Source organism: Rhincodon typus, chromosome 1 (assembly GCF_021869965.1).
Source record: "Rhincodon typus isolate 14 chromosome 1, sRhiTyp1.1, whole genome shotgun sequence".
Lineage (NCBI taxonomy): Eukaryota > Metazoa > Chordata > Chondrichthyes > Orectolobiformes > Rhincodontidae > Rhincodon > Rhincodon typus.
Window position 1 is genome coordinate 118,037,632 of NC_063332.1, and position 22,111 is coordinate 118,059,742.

The 22,111-nt window shown below is 40.7% G+C and overlaps 2 protein-coding genes across 2 annotated transcripts in view; one reads left to right on the forward strand and one right to left on the reverse strand.

Moving 5' to 3' along the window:
* Nucleotides 1–22,111, forward strand: part of LOC109936240 (protein ZGRF1) — a 446,880-nt gene that overhangs the window by 369,246 nt on the left and 55,523 nt on the right. The window lies entirely within an intron of this gene.
* LOC125484090 (neurogenin-1-like) lies at nucleotides 9,326–10,416 on the reverse strand. Its single transcript, XM_048601423.1, has 2 exons — nucleotides 10,226–10,416; nucleotides 9,326–10,105 (listed from the first exon to the last, which is right to left on the reverse strand). Exon 2 carries the CDS (start codon nucleotides 10,102–10,104, stop codon nucleotides 9,421–9,423), a length of 684 nt encoding a protein of 227 aa, XP_048457380.1. The 5' UTR covers nucleotide 10,105; nucleotides 10,226–10,416; the 3' UTR covers nucleotides 9,326–9,420.

The following is a 22,111-nucleotide window of genomic DNA, read 5'->3' on the forward strand; positions in this document are numbered from 1 at the left end:
CGCCCACATCTCATGAGTGAATTTTTAAAAATCCCTCTTCATTCCTTAATACCTCTGACCTGAGTCAACAACCTTCCCTCACCTCTGAATCACACTTGCTGTTCCTGAGCCTCTGTGAAAGCTGTCATTCTCTTGCTACCCCCTCCTTCCTTTCACACAGGGAGGACCATCCAGAAATACATGACGCAATGGTAGGAGTACTACCAAATGAGCCACAGCTACATTACATTTGGAATGCACCATGTTATTGGATAAAAAAAAGGTATTAAACTGATTCCAAAACTCAACACCTTAAGAGACACAACTTTGACCGTCTTTAATGCATACGTATGATTGTCGTATTACTTATAGCCAACACATTAGGAAGTTCAGTCACTTCCATCTAGCTATCCACACAAAGATTTTGAAAGTTTCTTGGCGTCAGATGGCACAAACCACAAAAAATCAAAATGTGCCAGGCTCAGTGCTATTATATTAAATATATAGAGAATATGTACTGGTGATATAGTCAGAATGTCTGATAACAGATCATCCACGAAACTGTTGTGTCGGGGTTGAAACATGGTCAACATTCTTGTGATGATGAGCTGTGATATTAGGATTGCGAAAAGTCCAATTTAAATAAAATATGACATCTGAATTGTTACACAGGAGCATTTGACAGAAGAAGATGTGACAAAAGATGATTGCTTGAAGCTAGTCATATCCAGCTAGCTGAATGAAGGAAACTCAAAGGAAATCAAGGAAGGATCATCCATAAGATGATAAGAGTAGAAATTAGGCCATTCAGCCCACCAAGTCTGCTCCACCATTCAATCATGGCAGATAAGTTTCTTAACCCCATTCTCCCGCTTTTTCCCCTTGACTCTTGATCCCCTCGACAATCAAGAACCTAGCTATCTCTGTGTTAAATGTACTCAATGACCCAGCTGCCACAGCCTTCTGTGGCATTGAATTCCATAGATTCACCACTCTCTGGCTGAAGAAGTTTCTCCTTATCTCTATTCTAGAGGGTCTTTCCTTTACTCTAAGGCTGTGCCCTCAGGCCCTAGTCTTTCCTACCGATGGAAACATCTTCCCAACATCCAGTCTGTCCAGGTCACTCAGTATTCTGTAAATTTCAATTAGATCTCCCCTCATCCTTCCAAACTCCATCGAGCATAGGCCCAGAGGCCTCTAATATTCCTCATATGTTAATCATTTCATTCCTTGGGATATTCTCGTGAACGTCCTCTGGACCTGCTCAGGGGCCAGTACATCCGTCCTGAGGTATGGGGCAAAATTGCTCACAATACTCTAAATATGATCTAACCAAAGCTTTATAATCCCTGCTTTTATATTCTGGTCCTCTTGAAATAAATTCCAACATTGTATTTGTCTTCCTGACTATCAACTTAACCTGCAAGTTTACCTTAACAGAATTCTGGACTAGGACACCCAAATCCCTTTGCACTTCAGATTTCTGAATTTTCTCCCCATTTAGAAAATAGTCTATCCCTTAGGCCAATCAGCATAATTTACTGTAACAAGATTCTTGTGTGGGAAAACATTCCTCACAAATATTTGACATTACAGTCATCTTAGAATGCACAACCTACACTAATAGGAGATGGATTATAATCCTTCAATATTGACAAAGTTGGACAATCCATCAACATTGTACATAACTTGATTGCAGACTCTTATAGCAATTGCTGCAGAATTAATGTGACTAACGTCAATATTAAAATTGCCACTCTGTTTATATACATAATTCAAGGTCTCAACTCAACCCTACAAAAGTGCGAAGTATGTTTAAAGTTAACCATCAACTGAATAGGCAATCTGACTGCAGAAAATCTTGCTTGAAGACAAAAGACTCAAAGCAGGGCATAAAATTTTGGTTATGATTGGTAAAGCTTTGCATTTTTTCTGTCAAATTATGTCACACAGTACAGTCAAAAAATCAACTTAAGAGTATCAGAAGAATCATCAGCAGTTTAAGGGATGTCAGAAATTGGTATGCCTTAAGATGGTGAAATTTAGGGAAAACTGCATGGAGCACCAATCATCCTCTTTAGGTATCACTTCACATCAAAAAATAAAATTATTAAAATTATCTTATTTTCTTTTGTCCTGCTAGCAGTAGGATTTGTGATTAATCTCTTTTCTGGAAAACCAGGAACACTTACAGGAGCCCATCAGAAAATATTAGCAAGAATTTCTGCGGTGAGGTTTTTTTGTGTTACTGATGGAGGTAATGAAGTTTGTGCTTTCATTTACATTGTATTACTGGTCCCTAAAGATTGAATTTTGAAATAGTCATACCTATATTTCTGCATGAAAAAAATGCCAGGATATGATTTGTATTGCAAATATTTTACTTTGGAAAAATGTGGCGTATTCTTGACATTGATTTACAATTAAAATAATTTAGGAAATAGAAATTAATGCCATCATTAGGAAATACCAATGTGCTTCACCATGGAATTGGATCTGATTATTCAACCATTCTTCCATTCTTTTTCCATGAAAAGGTAAAGTACAACTACAGTTTCTTGATCCCATTCGATCTATGACTAGATCAAGAGGTTGTATTATAACAGAACAGAATACTTCCTTCAATGCTACAGCACATGTTATTAATTAATTAATTATAATCTCAAATGTTCCAAATTGACTCTCTACAATGTTAAAATATGAATTTTGGTACTGAGCTGTGAAAGAAGGAAATTATTTGGGGTGGGCTAGGGAGGAGTAGAGGCATGCATTTATTTTAACTGTTATGCATACACTTTGACAACATTAGCTAGTTTCTGTAACTGTGGTGGCAATGTTATTAGTAATTGAATATTAATATCAGTCTCAATTGCTTCCATTTATTCCTATATTTTTGTGCCGTTAGAAAACTGCTTTATAAAATAATTATAATTTCAAATTAATTTTATCTGTCCATTACTTAGAAAGATTAGTAATTTTGAATTATTTCTTCCTAAGCATGAATATTGCCTGATATGTTTCCATTTACGTACAGCAATTAATTAGTTTGTTAGGATTTGCAACTCCAATATCCTCATCTTCACTCCAAAGTATTTTCTCAGCCCGTCTCAGCAATATCCTCCAGTCATGTTTTCCCACATGCAGCTTCCACTATTTGGGTTACTCTTCAGTATCCTTGCCTGCCACTTTACTAGTAGAAGTGCTTTCAGCTATAAACAATACCTACAATATTCATAAGGTATTCAAATACTTTCTTTGATAATTCAAACTTAATAACAACTATTGAATTCTACAGATTTTATGTCGCAAATACTATACTTGCTACTTTCTGTAGCTCAGACAGTAGTCAAACTCCTCTCTTCCACACACTCAATGGATTAATAAACAATCTGTGTGGAATCTTACAGGGCCCTGAACGATGTAGACTATAACAAGAAATCTGAATGAATCACAAAAGAAGCCCATCAAGGCCTTTCTAGATGTCAGGAGCAACTAGCAGTATTTTTCAATTAAGTTCCAGATATGATACAAAATTCTCACTAGGCAGCAGTGAGATGCCCATTAAGGGGGATTATTGTTTATATATTGGCCTCATTTAATTAGACATCTTGCCTTATTAATATCAGAGGTAGTGGGAACTGCCAATGCTGGAGAATCTGAGATAACAAGGTGTATTCTGAAGAAGGGTCCAGATCCGAAACGTCAGCTTTCCTGCTCCTCTGATGCTGCTTGGCCTGCTGTGTTCATCCAGTTCTACACCTTGTTGCCTTATTAATATGCAGCTTTCTATCCTACTACTCACTGTGAGAAAATGAAATGCTGAGAATTCCTGATATGAAATTCAAAGTGGGTAACTCTCCTCTGGACCACCATCTTGGACACCCAGTAACAATGTCTCAGGGTATGTTCCAAGCTGCACAGAGGCAGAATCTAACACCTGCTAGCTGCTCAGCACCTTCATGCCACCTCTCTGAGCCACTCAGAAGACACCAGCAGCTAAAATTGAAACGCTGCTGCAAAGACACATTGCATACAGGAGCAGACACCCACCTCAAAGGTTGGTCTATGCCGCTTCTCTGGGCTGCTCACTTGCTCTCTTAGTGTTCACTCACCTTGGAGCTACCAGGAAGCTCACAGCATCCTTGCCTTGCTTTGTCATACCTGATTTTGCCTATTTGCATATTGGCCCTTCCCACAACCAGAGCTACAGTGCCTCTGATTTGCCTTGCTGTTTAGGAACCTTAGCATTGTTATCATTAACCCTCAATCAAATCAAGGGAGATGGCCTTCACTAAAGTGGTCCAGGTGTGGTAAGTCTAGGGCGGCCTCCAATATCAGCCCAGAGTCTTGTGCAAATTTAGTCAGCTATTCAGAGTGATCAGGGTCAGGATCCTTTCCTCACCGGGGCTGAATATTGGACAGCCATTACCTGCCTTGGCTCTTTCTGTGAGCTGCTTTCTGCTGAAATGAGGAGATGGGAGTTTGACTGAGGTGAAAGTGAGTGGCACAATTGCTGGTGCTGGTGCTGAGGAAACGTATGCAATCTACCAAACAAGTGAGTAGGCAGTACAGGAACCATACAGAGTTAGGAGGGTGGGGCCTGAGGTGGGAGAGAGAGTGAGTGAGGGAGTTGGTAAGAGGTGAGTGCAGTAGTAGCATGGTGTGATCACGTGGCCTCCTCTGCCAGTTCAGTAGGAAGAGGATATCTCTTTGCATTTCCCGGTCCACCAGGACAACTGCGTGTCTGTTCACAAAGCAGGAAACCAGTTTCCACTATCTGTCATGTCTGGAGCAAATGTCACAAACTGTTTAAGGCAGTTCCAGCCTGACAGTGCTTGTGCAGCAGCCCTTTAAAGATAGCAAGGATACCAGGGATGTTGGTCTATTTTGGGATTTCCAAGCAGTGGCAAGTGGTATAATTGAACTAGCATCAGACGTGAGGGGTGGGATGGGGACTGTAGTAGAGGGGTTAGGTAGTTATTGAATTGAGCTTGGGACAATGATATCGTAAAACTTGCTAGGCCTCACGGAGAAAACTCGTCGATGAAACTCAATGAAATTGACACCTAGGCAAAAACAACACAAGATTCAGCTCTAGAGATAGTAGGAACTGCAGATGCTGGAGAATCCGAGACAACAAGGTGCAGGGCTGGATGAACACAGCAGGCCAAGCAGCATCATAGGAGCAGAGAGGCTGACGTTTCGGGCCTAGACCCTTCATCAGATTCAGCTCTCTGTGTTTGAAATGTTTGTCTCTCCCGTGCTTGTATAAACAGGGAAACACCAAGACAAATTTTGACCTTAGTGTTCTTCCAATTCCCCCAGCCCCATCTCCCTCTTTAAAGGTCTCTCCCATTCCAACTCTCTTTCCCCTTTTAAAGAACTCCACAAAGAATCCTTCACTATCTATTCCCAAAACTCATCTGAACATTTTCCACTCTCCCGTCTTGTCCCTTTTTTCCATTCTTTAAACTGCTTTTAGCTATCTTTCTGTACTAACGGTGTATGAATTGTTTACCAATTGTTTACATTTAGTTATTCTAATTCTAGGGTGTGCTATAGTGTCAGGTGACAATATCTCCAATTGTACTGAAGAATTTTCATGCATGTTTGAAATTTGTACAACAGCCGAAATTGAAGATCGCCGTTTTACGTCTGAGTATTTTCTTTAAATAAGTTGCAGTTTAAATTAGCGGTCACTTCATGTAGAAATATACTTGCTGACAATTATCGATAGAACAATACTTATTGTATCGGCATATTCTTCGCATTTTCAAAGCATCGATCTCGCCCCCTTCTGTTTGCCCACTATATTTATTGGCTAAATATGAAAAAAGCCCTTGCCTAGGAAGGAAAAATGTGATCTACACCGAAAACAAAAATCCGTAATTATTTCAGGACGTACTTGAACAAAGAGTGGACTCTGATAAACAAGAGGATACATGATATAGTCCTCTACACATGATGAAGTAAAATGGTCGCATTGTGTATTGATTGGGAGATTTGACGGTTCCTAATTTATCCTGTGAATATCTTACTCAGATAACCACACGTGCTCCTCAAAGTATCAGAATACGGACAATCGGATCAATCAGGCCGAGACTAAGAGGGCTATCTTTTGTCTTTCTTTATGTTTAATCATTAAAGGGACTTTGGAAAGCCGTGGGTTAAATCTATTTATGACGTTTGCCACACACTGTCAATTTTGTAAAAGCTTTGGTACTTTTTTACACTCCGGGGTAATGGCTGATTTTTGACACTCAAGTCACATCAAAGGAGTGATTATGCAAAACCTTTTGGGGAATTATTTGGCTCATAATAAACCTCCTGCCAAGCTGCGAAACAATGCATCAGCCTATCTAGCCCAAGGCTGGATACTTTACGTTTTATTTCCGTAACCTAATTTTGCTAATTCTTCTTTTCACACTTTTTACCTTATTACTCAGTTTTTACCCACTTTCTTTCACGCTCCGTGACTGAAATCGTTTTCAAGAAAATGGGCTGGGAGACCTTTGGACCTACTCTGAAATAATAAGACTGCAAACTGCTCCTACTCCAAAATACACACTTTATTGTTTTTGTTCTGTTGGCACGTATAACGGTCGCGTGTATTTGCTTGGGTGCCACTATTTCTGTACGTATGCATGAAAAACTTCAAGTCCGCTGGCGATAGATGTGGATTTTGCAGGAAGAAGTTCATTTTAGGATGAATTACCAGCTTGTAAAAGTTATATATTTCTCCAAGGTTGTTGATAAACATTCCTTACTGTCGTAGAATCTGTCCAGGGACTGTTCATGTCAATTCTTTATCGGAAATAAGGTGGATGCAATTAAATAGGAATATGTTGGCATTCTCAATGTGATGATTAATCGATTGTTTGTAACAAGTAAAAGTGAAGATGTTAAAGATAATGAATATGCACATTAGGTTATTACATGTAGGGGCTGGCAGTGTTTATTTACATTGGCATTCATTTAGCATCCTAGTATAATTACCTCATTACGGAGAAGCGTCGTTATTAGATCTACTAAATCTAAGGTGAAGACTATGCATTCAGTAAAGATTTTTGAGTGAGTGATGTTGCCCGACTACTGAGTAATTGTCGCCACTTTTTGTTCTTGGCCTGGTACCTGGACAAACAGAGAATTAGATAAGAGCTTTTATTGTTAGAAAGGAGTTAACTTAAACCTGGTAAAGTAAGTCTGAAATCTTAAAATCTTTGGCGCTTATTTTAATAATTTCGTAACTTTTACTTCAGCCTCATGAAGTCCCTGCGCTACAGGATTAAACATTTCGCCTCTAACGTTTATTGCAATCAAACGGTGCTTGGATATTAGAAAACCACATGATGGTTTACTGTTAAATCTTGATTCTATCGTTCTAGTTAATCCGTCATTCGATTTAAGGACAATTTTATAACTTGACATTAAAATCAAGCTTGTAATGTGGTAATGCCATCTGTTCGATATTCTCGTTATGTCTTTTATATTTCAGCTGAATTTCACTGTCGTCTCCCTCCTTAATTCGAATTCAATAATGGCCCATTCTAATTCTCCGAACAGTTTAAACGGCTTTCCGCAGATGCAGATGCGACTTGCTTTGAACTCCCGAGGTTTTGGCGAACATAATACGCTGAACTCTCGTGATCTGTTGCTGTCGCGTTCATCCACTCTGCAGAGGAAGATTGATACCAGATAATAATGAGACGTTTCCCTCTTGGGAATCTGCAGACACGTGCAAACGCAGGGCGATCATCCATAATCTAGTGACCAGCCCTATAGATCAGAGCCAAAGAGAGAAGGGTTTACATCCAAACAGAACGTGACAATTAACAAGGAAGAGCTGGAGTTGCATATGATCCATATTCAACTGCACGCTGCAAATTGCAACTCATGCGTGCTTCGAAGAAAAATACTGGCATACAAATGGCTTCTATATTGTCTTTTTTTTCTTTCAAAGACAGACCGTGCCAACAATCCCCTTTTCTTTAAAACTTGTATTGTTTTTCTACTGGTGCGCTTTGCTCTGGTTTATGCGTGGAGACTGCTAGTCTCCTTGTGTCGAATCAAAGTTTTTAAAGTGTGAATATGTGCGATTCGATTTTACAGACGCCGTACATATTCAAAAAGATTTTCACCAAGTAATTTGCAAAAAGTTTGTATCGTGCTCTCGAAGTGAAATTTGAATTGTGCGAGAGACAGTCTGCGCGCTGTTCATGCATTAAACGAACTTTTTTCACAGTTGCTCTCGATTTCTTTGAAGATGAATCCACATGAATTTCTTTCACGTGATTTTTAAAGCATTTAGGAACGGTGGCTTTAATTTTAGTCCAACATATCCCCCCACTTTGGAGTGATCTGTTAACAAAAGAACAGATGACAAGAGGCGGTAGTTTTATGTTGTATTCTGTTTTGTTGTCATTGTCACGCTGCCGTTTTCCACGTCTCATATTTTAATGAATAGGTTCGCTAAATGAAATGCATGTTCTGACGTTTTATAACCTAATAGCAACTAGTTTGTGTTACCTGAATGTACAGCTGCTCTTTTTCACACTGATCAATGAGCCACGCACTTGCCAGCTTATTTATATGAAAGTTAAACTTTTTTTTATTATTGAAAAGACGAATTGAAAACGCTTTCCATTTGATTTGCACGCGAATACATAGCAACAATAAACTTCTGAAATATACAAAATATACATTTTGTGCATGAAATCTTCCTTTTATAATAAATAAAAGTGAACACATGTGTAGATGATCGCGTTAATGCTCCGTGTCAGTTCGTTTTATTCGGCTGATTTTTTTTCGGTCGTGGAAAAAAAAGGCAATTCTTCATCCCCGGAGGTCGAGATAAATAATGCATGAGGCCTTCCTCCTTGTGTTTTCCTTCTCTCTCACTCTCTCTGTCTTTGATAAAGCACTCAACCTAAATTTACACGCTCGTTTTCATTCATTTAAAAAGTCTACAAATTATGCAATGACTTCTAACCTCGTTCCGTACCACAACATCTTTTTCCGTAAATCATATTAGACAGCTGGTAAAATCGGCCTTATTCTTGAAGTGATAAAAGGGGACCAAAGGGGGAGGGAGGGAGAAGAAATCAGAGAACAAAAGGCATTGTGGAGAACCTGGGAAAATGGACAAAGTGCACTGAGCAAAGTTTGGTTTGACAGTTCAAATTCCCACAGCCTTCAACAGAGCTTCTCTCTGGGAAGACAGACAGATGCCAAGTTTACAACATTGAACATTAACAGAATCCGTCCGAAAAATACATTTGCTTGAAAAATACATTACAAATCTCAATCCTATATATCTAGTAAGAAATGTAAACAGAATAGGTCCAACTTTTTTTCCCCCAGATAGTAGGTACACTCGTTTCAGTATAAAGAGAATTTATAATCGTATACAAAAGAGACGCAATATTGAGCTGTAGTGAGGGTTCAAATAAATTCATGGAAAGGGGAAGAGTTTTGCAAAAAGTCAGACTGCTGTTTAGGAGGTGCATAGATGCTCTCGGGCTGCCCGAAGTACGCGTCTTCCGATGGTGCAGGACTGCCCGGGGATAAAGTGCAGGTGTAGGAGGAAGAGGAAGGCGAGCTGAAGCTGGTCCAGGAGCTGCCTGAAGCGCCGGGGCTGGGGCTGCTCAGCCCAGAGTCTAGATACTGCTGCTCAGCTCCCTCGTAGCAGGAGTCTCCGGGGCCACCGAGAGGATCGGCCAGTCGCAGAGCCTCGGTCAGTGCCCAGATGTAATTGTGAGCAAAGCGGAGAGTTTCGATTTTGGTCAGTTTGGCATCCTCCGGGAAGGCGGGCAGCACCTCCCGCAGGGCGTCCAGGGCGCCGTTCAGGTTGTGCATCCTGTTCCTCTCCCGGTTGTTGGCCTTGATGCGCCGGCTTTTCTTGATCTTCTGCACCACCTTCGGGCTCCTGGGTTTGCCCCGGCCCCTGGGACGCCGCTTGTACTCACTTCTGGCGACCGACGGCTCCAGGAGGCTCTCCTCATCCATCTCCCCCTCCGAAGGGATGGACAGGTCGCCCGGGCTGAGTATGGAGGCTGCAGCAGGGCACTGGAAGTACTTGCCGCTGCCCTGCTCTTTGTAAGGACACCGATCGGACTGGGGAGCCATCCTGTGCAAAAATAAAACAACAGAGAAAAACACAAGAGAATTAGAGAGGAGGTTGGTGGGTGCAAGTCTACTCCGTAAGTAATAAGGCGGACAAATTGCAAATAATGCCAGCGGAACTTACTTTCAAAATAATGGATCAAAAGTGCTGATTCTCTGGCTCAAATGCTTTGCCAAGTAATTGTTTCCCTTTTCTCAAACGCTCCGGCGGAAACACTTATCCTATCTGTCTCTCTCTCTTTATTGGACTTGCCTAAGGGCGTTTTCTTTTATAATATAGAGATGAAGTTGCAAGAAGTATGATGTTGTGCACCAGCTGACTGGCACGCGACCTGGTGCGGCTATCAGCTCTCCTCGAGCGAGCTCGTGGTTAAGCGGCGGTGTGTTTGGCACACGCCTGTCTCCCCGCGCTTTATATAGGCTCGGGAGACAATCAGCGCGGCCTGGGGAGGGGGAGGGGCGGCAGCGGGCCCGCTAATGTCGTGGTAAGGGGGGGGAGGTGTTGCCACTCGCCGCGCGAGCCCCCATTCTCATCCTCCGGAGGATTCGCTCCCTCCCCTTTTCTGAGTCCCCTCCATTGTCTCTGGGCTCGAGCTTCGAACCCGGCGGCGGCCGGAACGTGCCGCTCATTAATGCGCGAGGTCCCCACAGCCAATCAGAGCGAGCCGGCCGTCGACAGCCACGCGCACGGGAGCCGGCCTCCATTCAGCAGAGATAGAGAGAGAAGAGTCATTAGAGCGATGGGGAGGGGAGGGGAGCAGAGCGACGAGTGCAGTGTGTGCAGGCAGAGAGGGACCGTGAAGTTTCAGCAAAGGCTGTGTTGTACACATGGAGTGAGAATGAACTTAAAACCAGCAGCCGAGCGCCAGCCAGGGAGAGTTGGGAACAAATGCAGCCACGCAGAACTGGATTCACTGAGATAGAACTGGGGCAGGCTTTAGAAGAAGCCGATGAGCAGAGAAATGCAAGAAGTGGGAGAGAGAATATAGAGAAAGCCATTAACAAAAAGTGAGAAGAGTCGTGGAGGGAAAGAAGTTGGTTGAGAGGCAAATTCTGCACGGAGAAGGTGATATTCAGAAAAAAAGAATATCGTTACAGTAGAGAAAACAAATGCTCATCCAGAGAAATGATAGAAAAATAGAGGTGCTACAGATAGAGACACATTTGGAATTCTAGACGGAGATTAAATGAAGAGCAGGGAAAACTTAAACATGCGCTAAAATGAATTTAGTTCGAAAAAAGAATGATATGAACATGGCGTGAGATAGTTAAGAACTAATGAAAACACGGATATAAAGAGATGCAAAAGTAATATCAAGATAAAGTCTCAAAGAGCTGTAATTAGAATAGAAAATATAAAGAAATAATATAACAGCAGCGGCAGCGAAATTGTTAGACAATGCGAAGATTGATAAGAGAAAGTGATTTTAAAACGTCGAAGAATGCATGGATGCTAACAGAGAATAGAAATATTAATAGAAATAGCACATGATAAAATATAGACTGATACAGAGGGAGATATACATATATATTCAACGTAGATGTAAGGCCACGGTGTAACAGGGCTAATATAGATACAGAGGATAGAAAGACTGAAAGCGAAAAAAAAATACAAAATACCTCACAACCTCTGGACGTCCAACTATGGACATTAAAATTAGCTGAAGTATTATCGAAGCGGAGTCGCTGTTACAATTTAGGAAACACAGCAGCCAATTTGTGCTCAGCAAATCCATTGAAATAACGATCACCAGGCCATCTGTTTTTAGTTGACGGTTGATAATATTGGGATAATATTGGCCTGCTTTTCTTCGAATGTTATGGTTGGAATTTTTGTGTCCAGCTGATAGGGCAGAGGGTGTTTTCGTTTATGATCTCATCCAAAATATAGTACTGCCAGCAGTGCAGTACTCTCACAATGGATTGGAATATCAGTCTAGATAATGTGCTCAAGTCTTTGAAAGGAACTTGAACTTCCGGACTCATTGTCCAATGTTACTAATAAGCACGTGGATAAATAATGAAAAAGTTAGCGGAGAGATATAACTGGATTGAATCTTTGAAAGTAAGAAAACGTAATTGAAGGAAACAGGGGACGAAATAGAGGTAAAGGTAACACATGAGCTAGCAATGTGAAGGTGAAGAAGGATCTAGACAGGGAAATCTAAAAAGCGATAAATGTAAGATAAATAGAAATAGTAAAAAGGACTGAAAAAGACGGCGACAAATAGAAACAGACCAGAGCCAGAGATGCAAACATACACAGTTTGGTGTTGTAAAGGTGGAGACAAACGAAAAGAAGTAAATGGAGGAAGAATCGAGAAATTAATGTAAAGTTGCTTTATTTATAGGGATCTAACGCTGGTTATGTATTTGAGTTCTCGGTGTTCAAATAGGCCGGAGAGTATTATTCCTCTTTTACGTCGAAGGCTTCGCATTCTGAAAGCAGTTGTCGGCTTAATGGACCAACTCAGAACAGGAACTTTGACATGATGCAGCTGGCCCGTGTTTTACTGTGAATGCTGAAGAAGGTCGTGATCTGAATAGACGACAACTAAGCAGCGATTTAATAATTGGATTGGGAGTCAGTTTGCTAGTGTGCTGCCCTTTCTAGGGGGCGGGACATCTCCGGTAAAAATCATTTAGAGACACAGGAACGCTTCCTGGTTTGCGTCAAACTCAAATTGGCCAGAGTTAAGCTACAGCCTTCATGATGCAAAGCATGAAACCACCCACTTCCAATGTAGTAATGAAAACATGTTATTTTCAATTGATTCCAGAGTTTAAAAAAAAAGTATACTCACGCGTTAACGCAATGTTGGCACAAGAAGAGGTGAAGAAAAAGTATAGGGATACAATAGTACAGATCGAGAAAAATGGCTCATCCGGAGAAATTGATAATAAAAAGTCCAGAGTTTGGCAGCTAAGAAGTAAGTTTGAGATACATAGTTTAAGCGAGAGATACAAAAAAAATCTTCAAGAATATGTGAAACAGTCGAAAGGTACTTTCGTGCTAAAGATAATTGGAGAGATCCTAAGGACAAATAATGCGAGTGAGTAAATGATCGAAAGAAAAATAACTTTCGATGAAGCAGAGCTGCAAGCAGCCAGTGAGTATGATTTTGAGCGAGTGAGTGAAAAAAAGAGTTCTGGAGTTCTGGTCTGAAGACAGATACTGTACACTGGAAGAGCAGCTGGGTTATTACAGTGTGAGCCTACTGATATGGTATGGGATAGTAAAAGCACTCAACATCAAGCACCAAAACACCGAGACAGAAAAAAAAACTCAACACGATCAACAAGCAAGAAAAATAAAAAAAACAAAGCGCTGCAGACGCTGGAGATCTGAAATACAAGCAGGAAATGCTGGAGAAACTCAGTAGGTCTGACCACACTTATGGAAGAAGAAACAGAATAATGTTTCGAGTTTGATACGACTTCTTCAGAACTGCAAGAGAGGAAGAATTACTTTTCAACGAGAGAATCTTTCAATTAAAATACCTCCCAGCCACTGAATACATAATAATTAAAGGTCATTGGAAAAAGGTGTGATATAGTGTAGTTCTGACTATTCGGTGCAAACCGACCGAACTGAGAACGACACAAAACAGCCAAAATTATTGATTGCTGCAAAATGACATCTCAATATGAATTCTGGCACTTCAACAAACACTGAAGGGCATTTGAGATAGGAAACAAATGCAGGTCTTGCCAGCGACTCGCCACCCCATGAAACGAAGGAGAAGTGTATATCATCAACCCGCCAAGATCCAACTCTTCAACTCCCAACGTAAGCGCTTCTTAAATTTACCACACTTGCTTCTTAGTTTGCTTCGTTCTGACACATTTTGAGCATAAAAAGATACACTTCCTGAAACATTTTGCGACAATTTCTCTGAATGAAAGCTACTGTGAGCCGTCCATATTTCCATTATTTTATGGAACAAGTGCAAGAATATTTGCCTAGAATTACATGCAGGAGGAGCAGGTCCTTTGTAAAAGAAATACAAAATAATAGGACCAGATTTGGGGAGAGGGATGGTCTTTTCAGACAGTACATAATCAACACAATCTAATTTTCTCCTTTGTGGTTTTGAACAATTTTATTTTACAAAACGGAATTTGAATACAATTTTACGAACAATCCGTCAGTTGATTTAAAAAGATTGTATTAATTATTAATTCGCCTGTTTTGAGGGGATGAAGGGTTGCAGATTTACTGCAACTGGAGCGTTGGTGCCAAACATTGCAGTTAACTGCGAATATAACAGGAATCAGGTTCGCCCCGTTGGGATATAAGAGCGAAACAGCAAGTTTCCCTGCAGATACCACGGTTTGCCTCACAGACGTTTACACCACAGAAGAGGTCATTCGGCCTATCGTGACCATGCTGGTCAACAAAGATCCGAATACACTAATTCCATTTCCAGTTCCCTGGGACTGAAATGGGGAAAGAACTGTTTTAAAAACCAAGGCTTGTTGAAGGATTGCAACTCTTTTAAAAAATGAAATAACGTAGTATGAATATACTAACAGGAAATATGCGTAGGCCATTCGGCCCTTTCAGCTTGCTCTATCGTTCAATAAGTTCTGATTTGATTTTAACCTTAATTCTACATTCCTACTTATCCCCTATAATCTTTCATCCTTACCATTTATTGTAAATGCTGTTGTGGAGCTTTGGCCAGCAACAAGTAACTGATTGGTCTGTGGACTAGTGACCATTTGGCAATGCTAAAGTCTTCTGCCTGCCAACAACCACACAATGGTTTCACAGACAACTAAACAGCTAGCTGGTATCAATGTTTGGGAGAAACCATCGGACCTCTGAGAGGAAAGAAGCTGTTTTTGGTCTGCAGTAAAAAGCATCTCAAGCCTGAAGATAATCGACTTGTGTCCCCTTTCCATATGCTGTAAGCTATGACTTTTAACTGATAAGTAAAAGACCATTATACATGTAAACCAGTCATCCTGTGCCACCTACAAACAAGTTATTTGGAGAAGAAAAATCAAGAAATGGCATTCTATTATGCAAAAGGATCATCTCAGCAAATCCTGCAGGCAGAGACTACTGAACTGCCTTCCCAGAATTTCAATCCAGCTATAACACCCATGTTTTCTTTGTGTCTGTCTGTGTGTTTGTGTAGAGAGGGAAATTTATAAGAGGGATAGAGTTTGAACTAGGAGACTTATATGTTGATGATTCATAATTGTTAATGTGTAGTTATAATCTATTTATTTGTAGGGGGCAGCATGGTGGCTCAGTGGTTAGCACTGCTGCCTCAAAGTGCCAGGGACCCGGGTTCGATCCCAGCCTTGGGCAACTGTCTGTGTGGAGTTTGCACATTCTCCCCATGTCTGCATGGGTTTCCTCCAGGTCCTCCAGTTTCCTCCCAAAGATGTGTAGGCTAGATGGATTGGTCATGCTAAATTGCCTGTAGTGTTCAGGGATGTGTAGATTAGGTTGGTTATAGGGGGATAGGTCTGGGTGGAATGTTCCAAGGGTCAGTGTGGACTTGTTGGGCTAAAGGGCCTGTTTCCACACTGTTGGGATTCTAAGATTGTAGCAAGTAGTAATTCTTGCTAAGCACAGAAACCTGGTCCAAGCTTCCTGTCAACTTGGGTCTAAAAGATTGGGGAATTGTGTGTACTTTTATAAAATCTTTAATTTTTATGATGACTCTGGGAACAACAGAGCTCTTAGGTTTCTACCCCTTACTTTAAATCTATGCCCCTTAGTTTTTGACCCTCCTACTAATGGAAAAAGTATTTTCCTATGCATCCTTTCTATGCCTTCATAACCTTAAACACCACTCGACCTTCAGCTTTGATGAAGGATCATCTAGACTCAAAACGTTAGCTTGCTTTCTCTCCATGGATGCTGCCTGACCCAGTGTGATCTCCAGCACTTATTATTTTCAGTACAGATTCCAGCATCTGCAGTAATTTGCTCCTACCACTCAACCTTTTCTGCTCCAAGGAAAACAACCTTGGAGCAGGTTATCCAACCTTTTCTCGTAACTCAAACCCTCCAGTCCAGGCAACAACTTGATAAATCTCCTCTGCATCTCTGCAAGTGCAATCAGGAAGGAATTACTGTACTTTTAAAAAGTAACTGAAGTCTATTGTAATTAGTATTTACACTACTCCTTTGCAAGCAGTGGAGAGAAATGGAATGAGATGGTACAGCACCAGGGTATACAAGGAAAGTGACATTTGGCTGGCAAAATGTAGCTGATTGTTTTTTGGAATTATGACCAATTGTGGATGCCAAAGGTCATCGGCTTGATAAAAACTTTCTAATTTGTTCCTAAGTAGCTGAACAGCTTGTGGGCATGAAGGATATTGGTCGAAACCTTGGGACTGCTGAAAGTGCAGATGATGTGTCTTTCTCTCCAGTAAAATTCCTACAGTCTGAAGTCTATTTTCTCTCCTCAGTTGCTGTAAGCTGTTGGTTTTAACTGATAAGTTAGAAACTTTATAATTTTTGAACCAATCACTCTGTGCCTCCTGTGAAAAAATGAGCTAATCTAAAGGGAAAGATCAAAGAACTGAAGGGCTTGGGAAACAAAGGAAGACTCTATTGAATCCTGAGGATTGGTGACATTGAACTGCTCAGCCAGTTATTTGTTTCTTTCCAACCCCTAATCCACATCATTAATTTTTTCTCCCTGCATGTGTGTAGCAAGGTTAGAGTTTTACCAAGCAGAGCTGTATGTCAACCGTTGACAGCTGTTTACCTGTGGTTAGAATCTATATATTTGTAATAGTTATCAATTCTTGTTAAGTACAGAAATTTGGTCCATTCTTTCTATTACTCTACATCTATCAGGCAGGTAAATTTGGGACTCTGCACATTTTGATTAAAAAATTAACTTTTTTGATGTGTTCAGGAAAGCAAGGTTTGATTTCCAGTGTGTCACCCTAGTGAGTTGTAACAATTTAAAAAAAAACCTTCTGTCTTCCTTTATTCGACATAAGGTTTCTATTTATTTTCCTAATTTCTTTTTTAAGTTTTTCCCTACATTGTTCATACTGCTCTAGGAACTCTGTCACATTGAGCCTTTGGTATCTCCCATGCACTTCTCTGTTTTTTTAATCCTAATCTTATGTCCATTTACGCCCAGGATTCTCCAGTTCTATGAACAAGAAGTAATAGTTGGCCACTCAGCCATTTGAATCTGCTGCACCATTCAATAAGATCTATTCTGATTTTAGCCTCAACTCTACATTCCTGTATAACTCCAATGATCTCTCATCCTTTTGGTAATCAATGATTCATCTACCACTGCATTAAAAATATTCAAAGATTCTGCATCCACTGCTTTTACTGAAGGGAGTTCCAAAACTCAGAACTCTGAGAGAATGCAATGTTTCCTCATCTCTGTCTTAAATTGACAATATGTTGTTTTTAAACTATGTCATTTAGGTCTAGATTTTCCCACAAGAGGAAATATCCTTTCAATATCTACCTACAAGACCTCTTTCTCCGTATGTGCGAATAGCAAGGTTAGAGTTTTAACAAGTAGATATGTATGTCAACAATTGATAGCTGTTTACCTGTGGTTAGAATCTATTTATTTGTAATAAATTACCAAGCAGTTAGGATCTTGTTCCTCCTTTTGTCTTTGTGAGAATATATTTGTTGTGTATTCACACGATTTCCCCCTTTGAATGCCTCCTAATACTTTGATACCGTATTATCTGTAAGCAACTGCCCCTGTCCATTTGGGCCAAGTTGTCACTTATCCTGGTAAATTAGATTTTCCACAGTTTAGAGCTTTTATTCCTGGCCCATTCTGACCCTTTTCTATAAAATGAAATTAGTTATGGTCACTATCTCCAAAATGCCCCCTGACTGATGCACCTTCCAACTGCCTGGGCTCACTTCCAAATATTTGGTTCATAACTGCCCATCCCTGGTTGGGCTTTTTACTTACTGGCTAAATATGTTATCCTTGATGCAATTTAAGAATTTTGTTCCCTCCTATGTTGCACACTAGAACTGTTCCAGTTAATATTTGTCCAGTTAAAATCACCTTCTATTGCTGCCTTACACTTCTCTGAAGCTTGATTGCATATTTGATTGTTTATCTCTCCCTGACTGTTTGGGGCTCAATAGTACTCATCCAACAGTATGTTTGCCTCCTTTGTATTTTACTTTCTACACATATTCATTTTATGATCCTTCCAAGACACTTTCCTTTCTCACTGTGACAATTGATTCCTTGATCAAAGTTTCAACTCCACCCCTCTTCTTCTACCCCTTCTCTATCTCATCTGAATATCCTATAACAGGAATGTTGAACTGCCAATCCTTCCATTCTTTCAGCTAAATTTCAGTCATAGCTATGATATCATACTCCCATTTGCCCACCCATGCCATTAGCTTGACTGTCTTATTTTTCAGGTCCTTGCATGAAAACGGATTCCATTTAACCTTCTTATCTAGGCTATGTTTCCTCTGCCTTACAGACTTACTTGTATTTTAACTTTTAATTCCATCTCAGCTGCACTCCTATCTGAAACACTAGTCAGCATCCCACTCTCCTGCCAATCTAATTTAAGTCCATCCCAACAGTATTAGCAAACCTCCCTGAGAGGATATTGATCACTGAGAAGATCCAGTTCAGATGTAACTCATCCAAATGTGTACAGTTCACCCCAAAAATGGTCCCAATGCCCCAGGAATCTAAAGCCCTCCCTCCTACACCATCTCTCCAGCCACACATTCTGTTCCAATGCCCACGACTGGGGGTTGGTTAGTTCAGTTGCCTGGGTGGCTAGTTTGCAATGCAGAATAATGTCAACAGCATGTGTTACCATAACGGTCCCATCTTCTCCACTTCTTCCCTTACATGAGGCATGTCAACTCTCAGATTAAACCACCAATGGTCTCTGGGACTATTGTAATTTTATCTTTACTTAGACACACTACTGCATGATACCAGGAGTAATCCAGAGATTAATAACACTTAAGTCCTGATGAATCCCCTAAACTCTGCTTGTAGTACCACCTTTCTCTTTCATCCAATGGAACTGGCTGCAGTTCTATGAGGAACCTTATCCCACACCAGTTTCCACAACGGAATATTGATTAGCAAGCAGTTCAGATCTGATGAAGAGTCGCCGGACTCGAAACATTAACTCTGCTTTCTTCCCACAAATGCTGCCAGACCACTGAGTTTCTCCAGCAATTTCTGATTTTGTTTTGGATCTCCAGAATCCGCACTACTTTTCTCTTTAGCCTCAGGGGCTCCTGCACAACCAGCCTGGTTCTCTTGGGTTGCGTGATATTTAATAAAAACCAAAAGAACTGCGGATGCTGTAAATCACGAACAAACATAAAGTTGCTGGAAACGCCCAGCTGGTCTGGTGGCATCGGTGAAGGAAATAACAGAGTTAACATTTCGGGTCCGGTGACCCTTCCTCAGAACTGTTGCCTGATAGTTACCCACTCCCGCTAGCCAGCATGTGTCACCACATGTTGTTCCTCTCCCTCATGGATACACAACAGTTTCCAGCTGCTGCTCAAGTTCCAAAACTGGAGCTAAAGCTTGTGCAGCTGGTGACACTTGCTGCAGATGTGTTTGACCGAGACATGTGGTATGTCTGTGGCTGCACCCCTAGCCAAGTTGTTTGTAGCATACCTACATTCCAGCAATGAGCGGGTATATCCTGCACATACACACAAAAAAACAAGACAACTGTAACCTAAACAATTACTGCTCCATCAGTTTAGTTTCAGTCATTAATAAAATGATGGAATAGGCAGTCAATAAAGTTTTCAAACAGCACTTGTTTACCAATAACTTTCTCACTGACACTCAGTTATGTTCTGTCAGGTCCACTCAGCTCCTGGCTACATTACAGCTTTCAGTCAAACCCATGGACAAATGAGGTGAACTCTAGGGGTGAAGTGACAATGACTGCCCTGGACATCATGGCTCCATTTGACTGAACGTTATATCAAGCAGCCTTAGCAAATCTAAAGTCAGTGGGAATTAGGTGGAAAACTCTCTTTTGGTTAGAGTCATGTCAAGTACGAAGAAAAATGCTTATGATTGTTGTCAGCCAGTCACCTCAACTCCAGGGCATCACTGCAGGTGTTCTTCAGGGTAATGTCCTCAGCCCATCCATCTTCAGTTGCTTCAGCAAAGATCTTCCCTCCTGCATAAGGTCAGAAGTGGGGATGTTGGCTCATGATTGTGCAACTTTTAGCACCATGTACAGCACTTCAGGTACTAAAACACTCCATGTTCAAATGCAGCACAACCTGGATAATGTTTAGGCTTGGGCTGACAAGTAACAACTGCATGACGTAAATACCGAACTATGACACCTCCATAAGAGAGAATCTAATCATTGTCCCTCAGAATTCAATGGGTTTTCCATCACTGAATGCTCATTATCAATATTCTGGGGGTTATATCAACCAGAAACTTAGTTGGACTGGCCGTGTAAGTACAATGGCTGCAAGAGCAGGAGGCTAGGAATACTAAGCAAGAAACTCACCTTCTGACTCCCCAAAGCCTGTCCACTATGTACAAGGTACAAGACAGGAGTGTGATGGAACACTCCCCATTTGCCTGAATTCGTGGAGCTCCAACAAAAATCAAGAAGCTTGATATCATCTAGGAAAAAGCAGCTCAGTTGCCTGGCACCATATCTACAAACATTCACACCCTCCACCACTGATACTGAGTAGCAGCAGTGTGTACCATACATAAAAGGCAAAAGTTCACCCACCTTTCTTGGACTGCATGTTCCAAACCCACAACTACTACCATTAAGAACAGCACACACATGAGAATACCATCATCTGCAAGTTTCTCTCCAAATCACCCAACATCCTGACTTGAAAATATATCGTCAGTCCTTCTCTGTTTCTGGATAAAAGAAAAATCCCAGAGCACCACACTGAACAGCGCTGTGGAGATACCTAAACCAAATGGACTGCTGTAGTTCAAGAAGGCAGCTCATCACCACTTTCTCCATGACAGTAAATGCTGGCCCAGTGTGCGAAGCCCATATCTACTGAATGAATAAAAAATAAGAAATTATTTTGTTTATGTTTATTGTGTTTATGATGTGATGTTAAACCAAGGCTCCACCAGGTTAATGTGAAAGATTTCACGGCACAATTTCAAAGAGCAGCACAAAAGTTATTCTTGGTTCCCCAGAAATTTTTATCTCTTAATCAATATCACAAAATAAAGTGGTCATTATCGTGTTGCTGATTGTGGGATCTTGCTGTGTACAAATTTGTTGTTGCATTTTCTACATTATAACAGTGGCCACCCTTGAAAATTACCTAATTAGCTGCAAAGCGCTTTGAGATACACGATGGTGCAAAACAGCATATAAATGCAAGGCTTTGGTTCTTTACAATGTATTGAAATGGAGAATTTAATTAATGTGGAAGAGCGTTAAGATCTGGGGACTTGGCATATATTATTAAAAAGCAACACCTTGAATGAATAAAGGCCAAGAAAATGCAAATGGACTGTGAGTCTTATGGGCAGAAGCATACATTATAGCAGAGCAGGTTCAGTAATGAAGCTATATAAAATTTATATTGAAAAAATCACAAGTTCATTGTACAATTTTGAACTGCATGTGTAGGAAGTAAATTGAAGAAGTGGGGAGGGTACGACCAAAGTTCAGTAGTGTGCTGCCCGATACAATAAAATACAAAGAAAAAAGTTTAAAATTTGTATTGCTTTCATTAGAACAGAGGATAATTGGAATGGTTTGAGAAGAGTGTTTCATATTACGAAGTACATAGAAAGCTCTTATGGCACAGTGGAACCATCTGTACCTCTGAGCCAGGCAGCCTGAGTTTAAGTCACACTTGCTCCAGAGGTGTGCAATAGCATTTCTAACACAGGTTGAAGTGAAACTGTATACAGAATGATATTGAAACAGAATTTTGCCAATGATTGATTTGCGGTTAATTGAGATAAGATATTTTAGTGCACAGAGGAGTTGTAAGGTTGCAGAATGTTAG

What these genes read in the sequence shown, in the direction of transcription:
- LOC125484090 (XM_048601423.1), bottom strand. Translation starts at nt 10,104, where the DNA reads ATGGCTCCCCAGTCCGATCGGTGTCCTTACAAAGAGCAGGGCAGCGGC.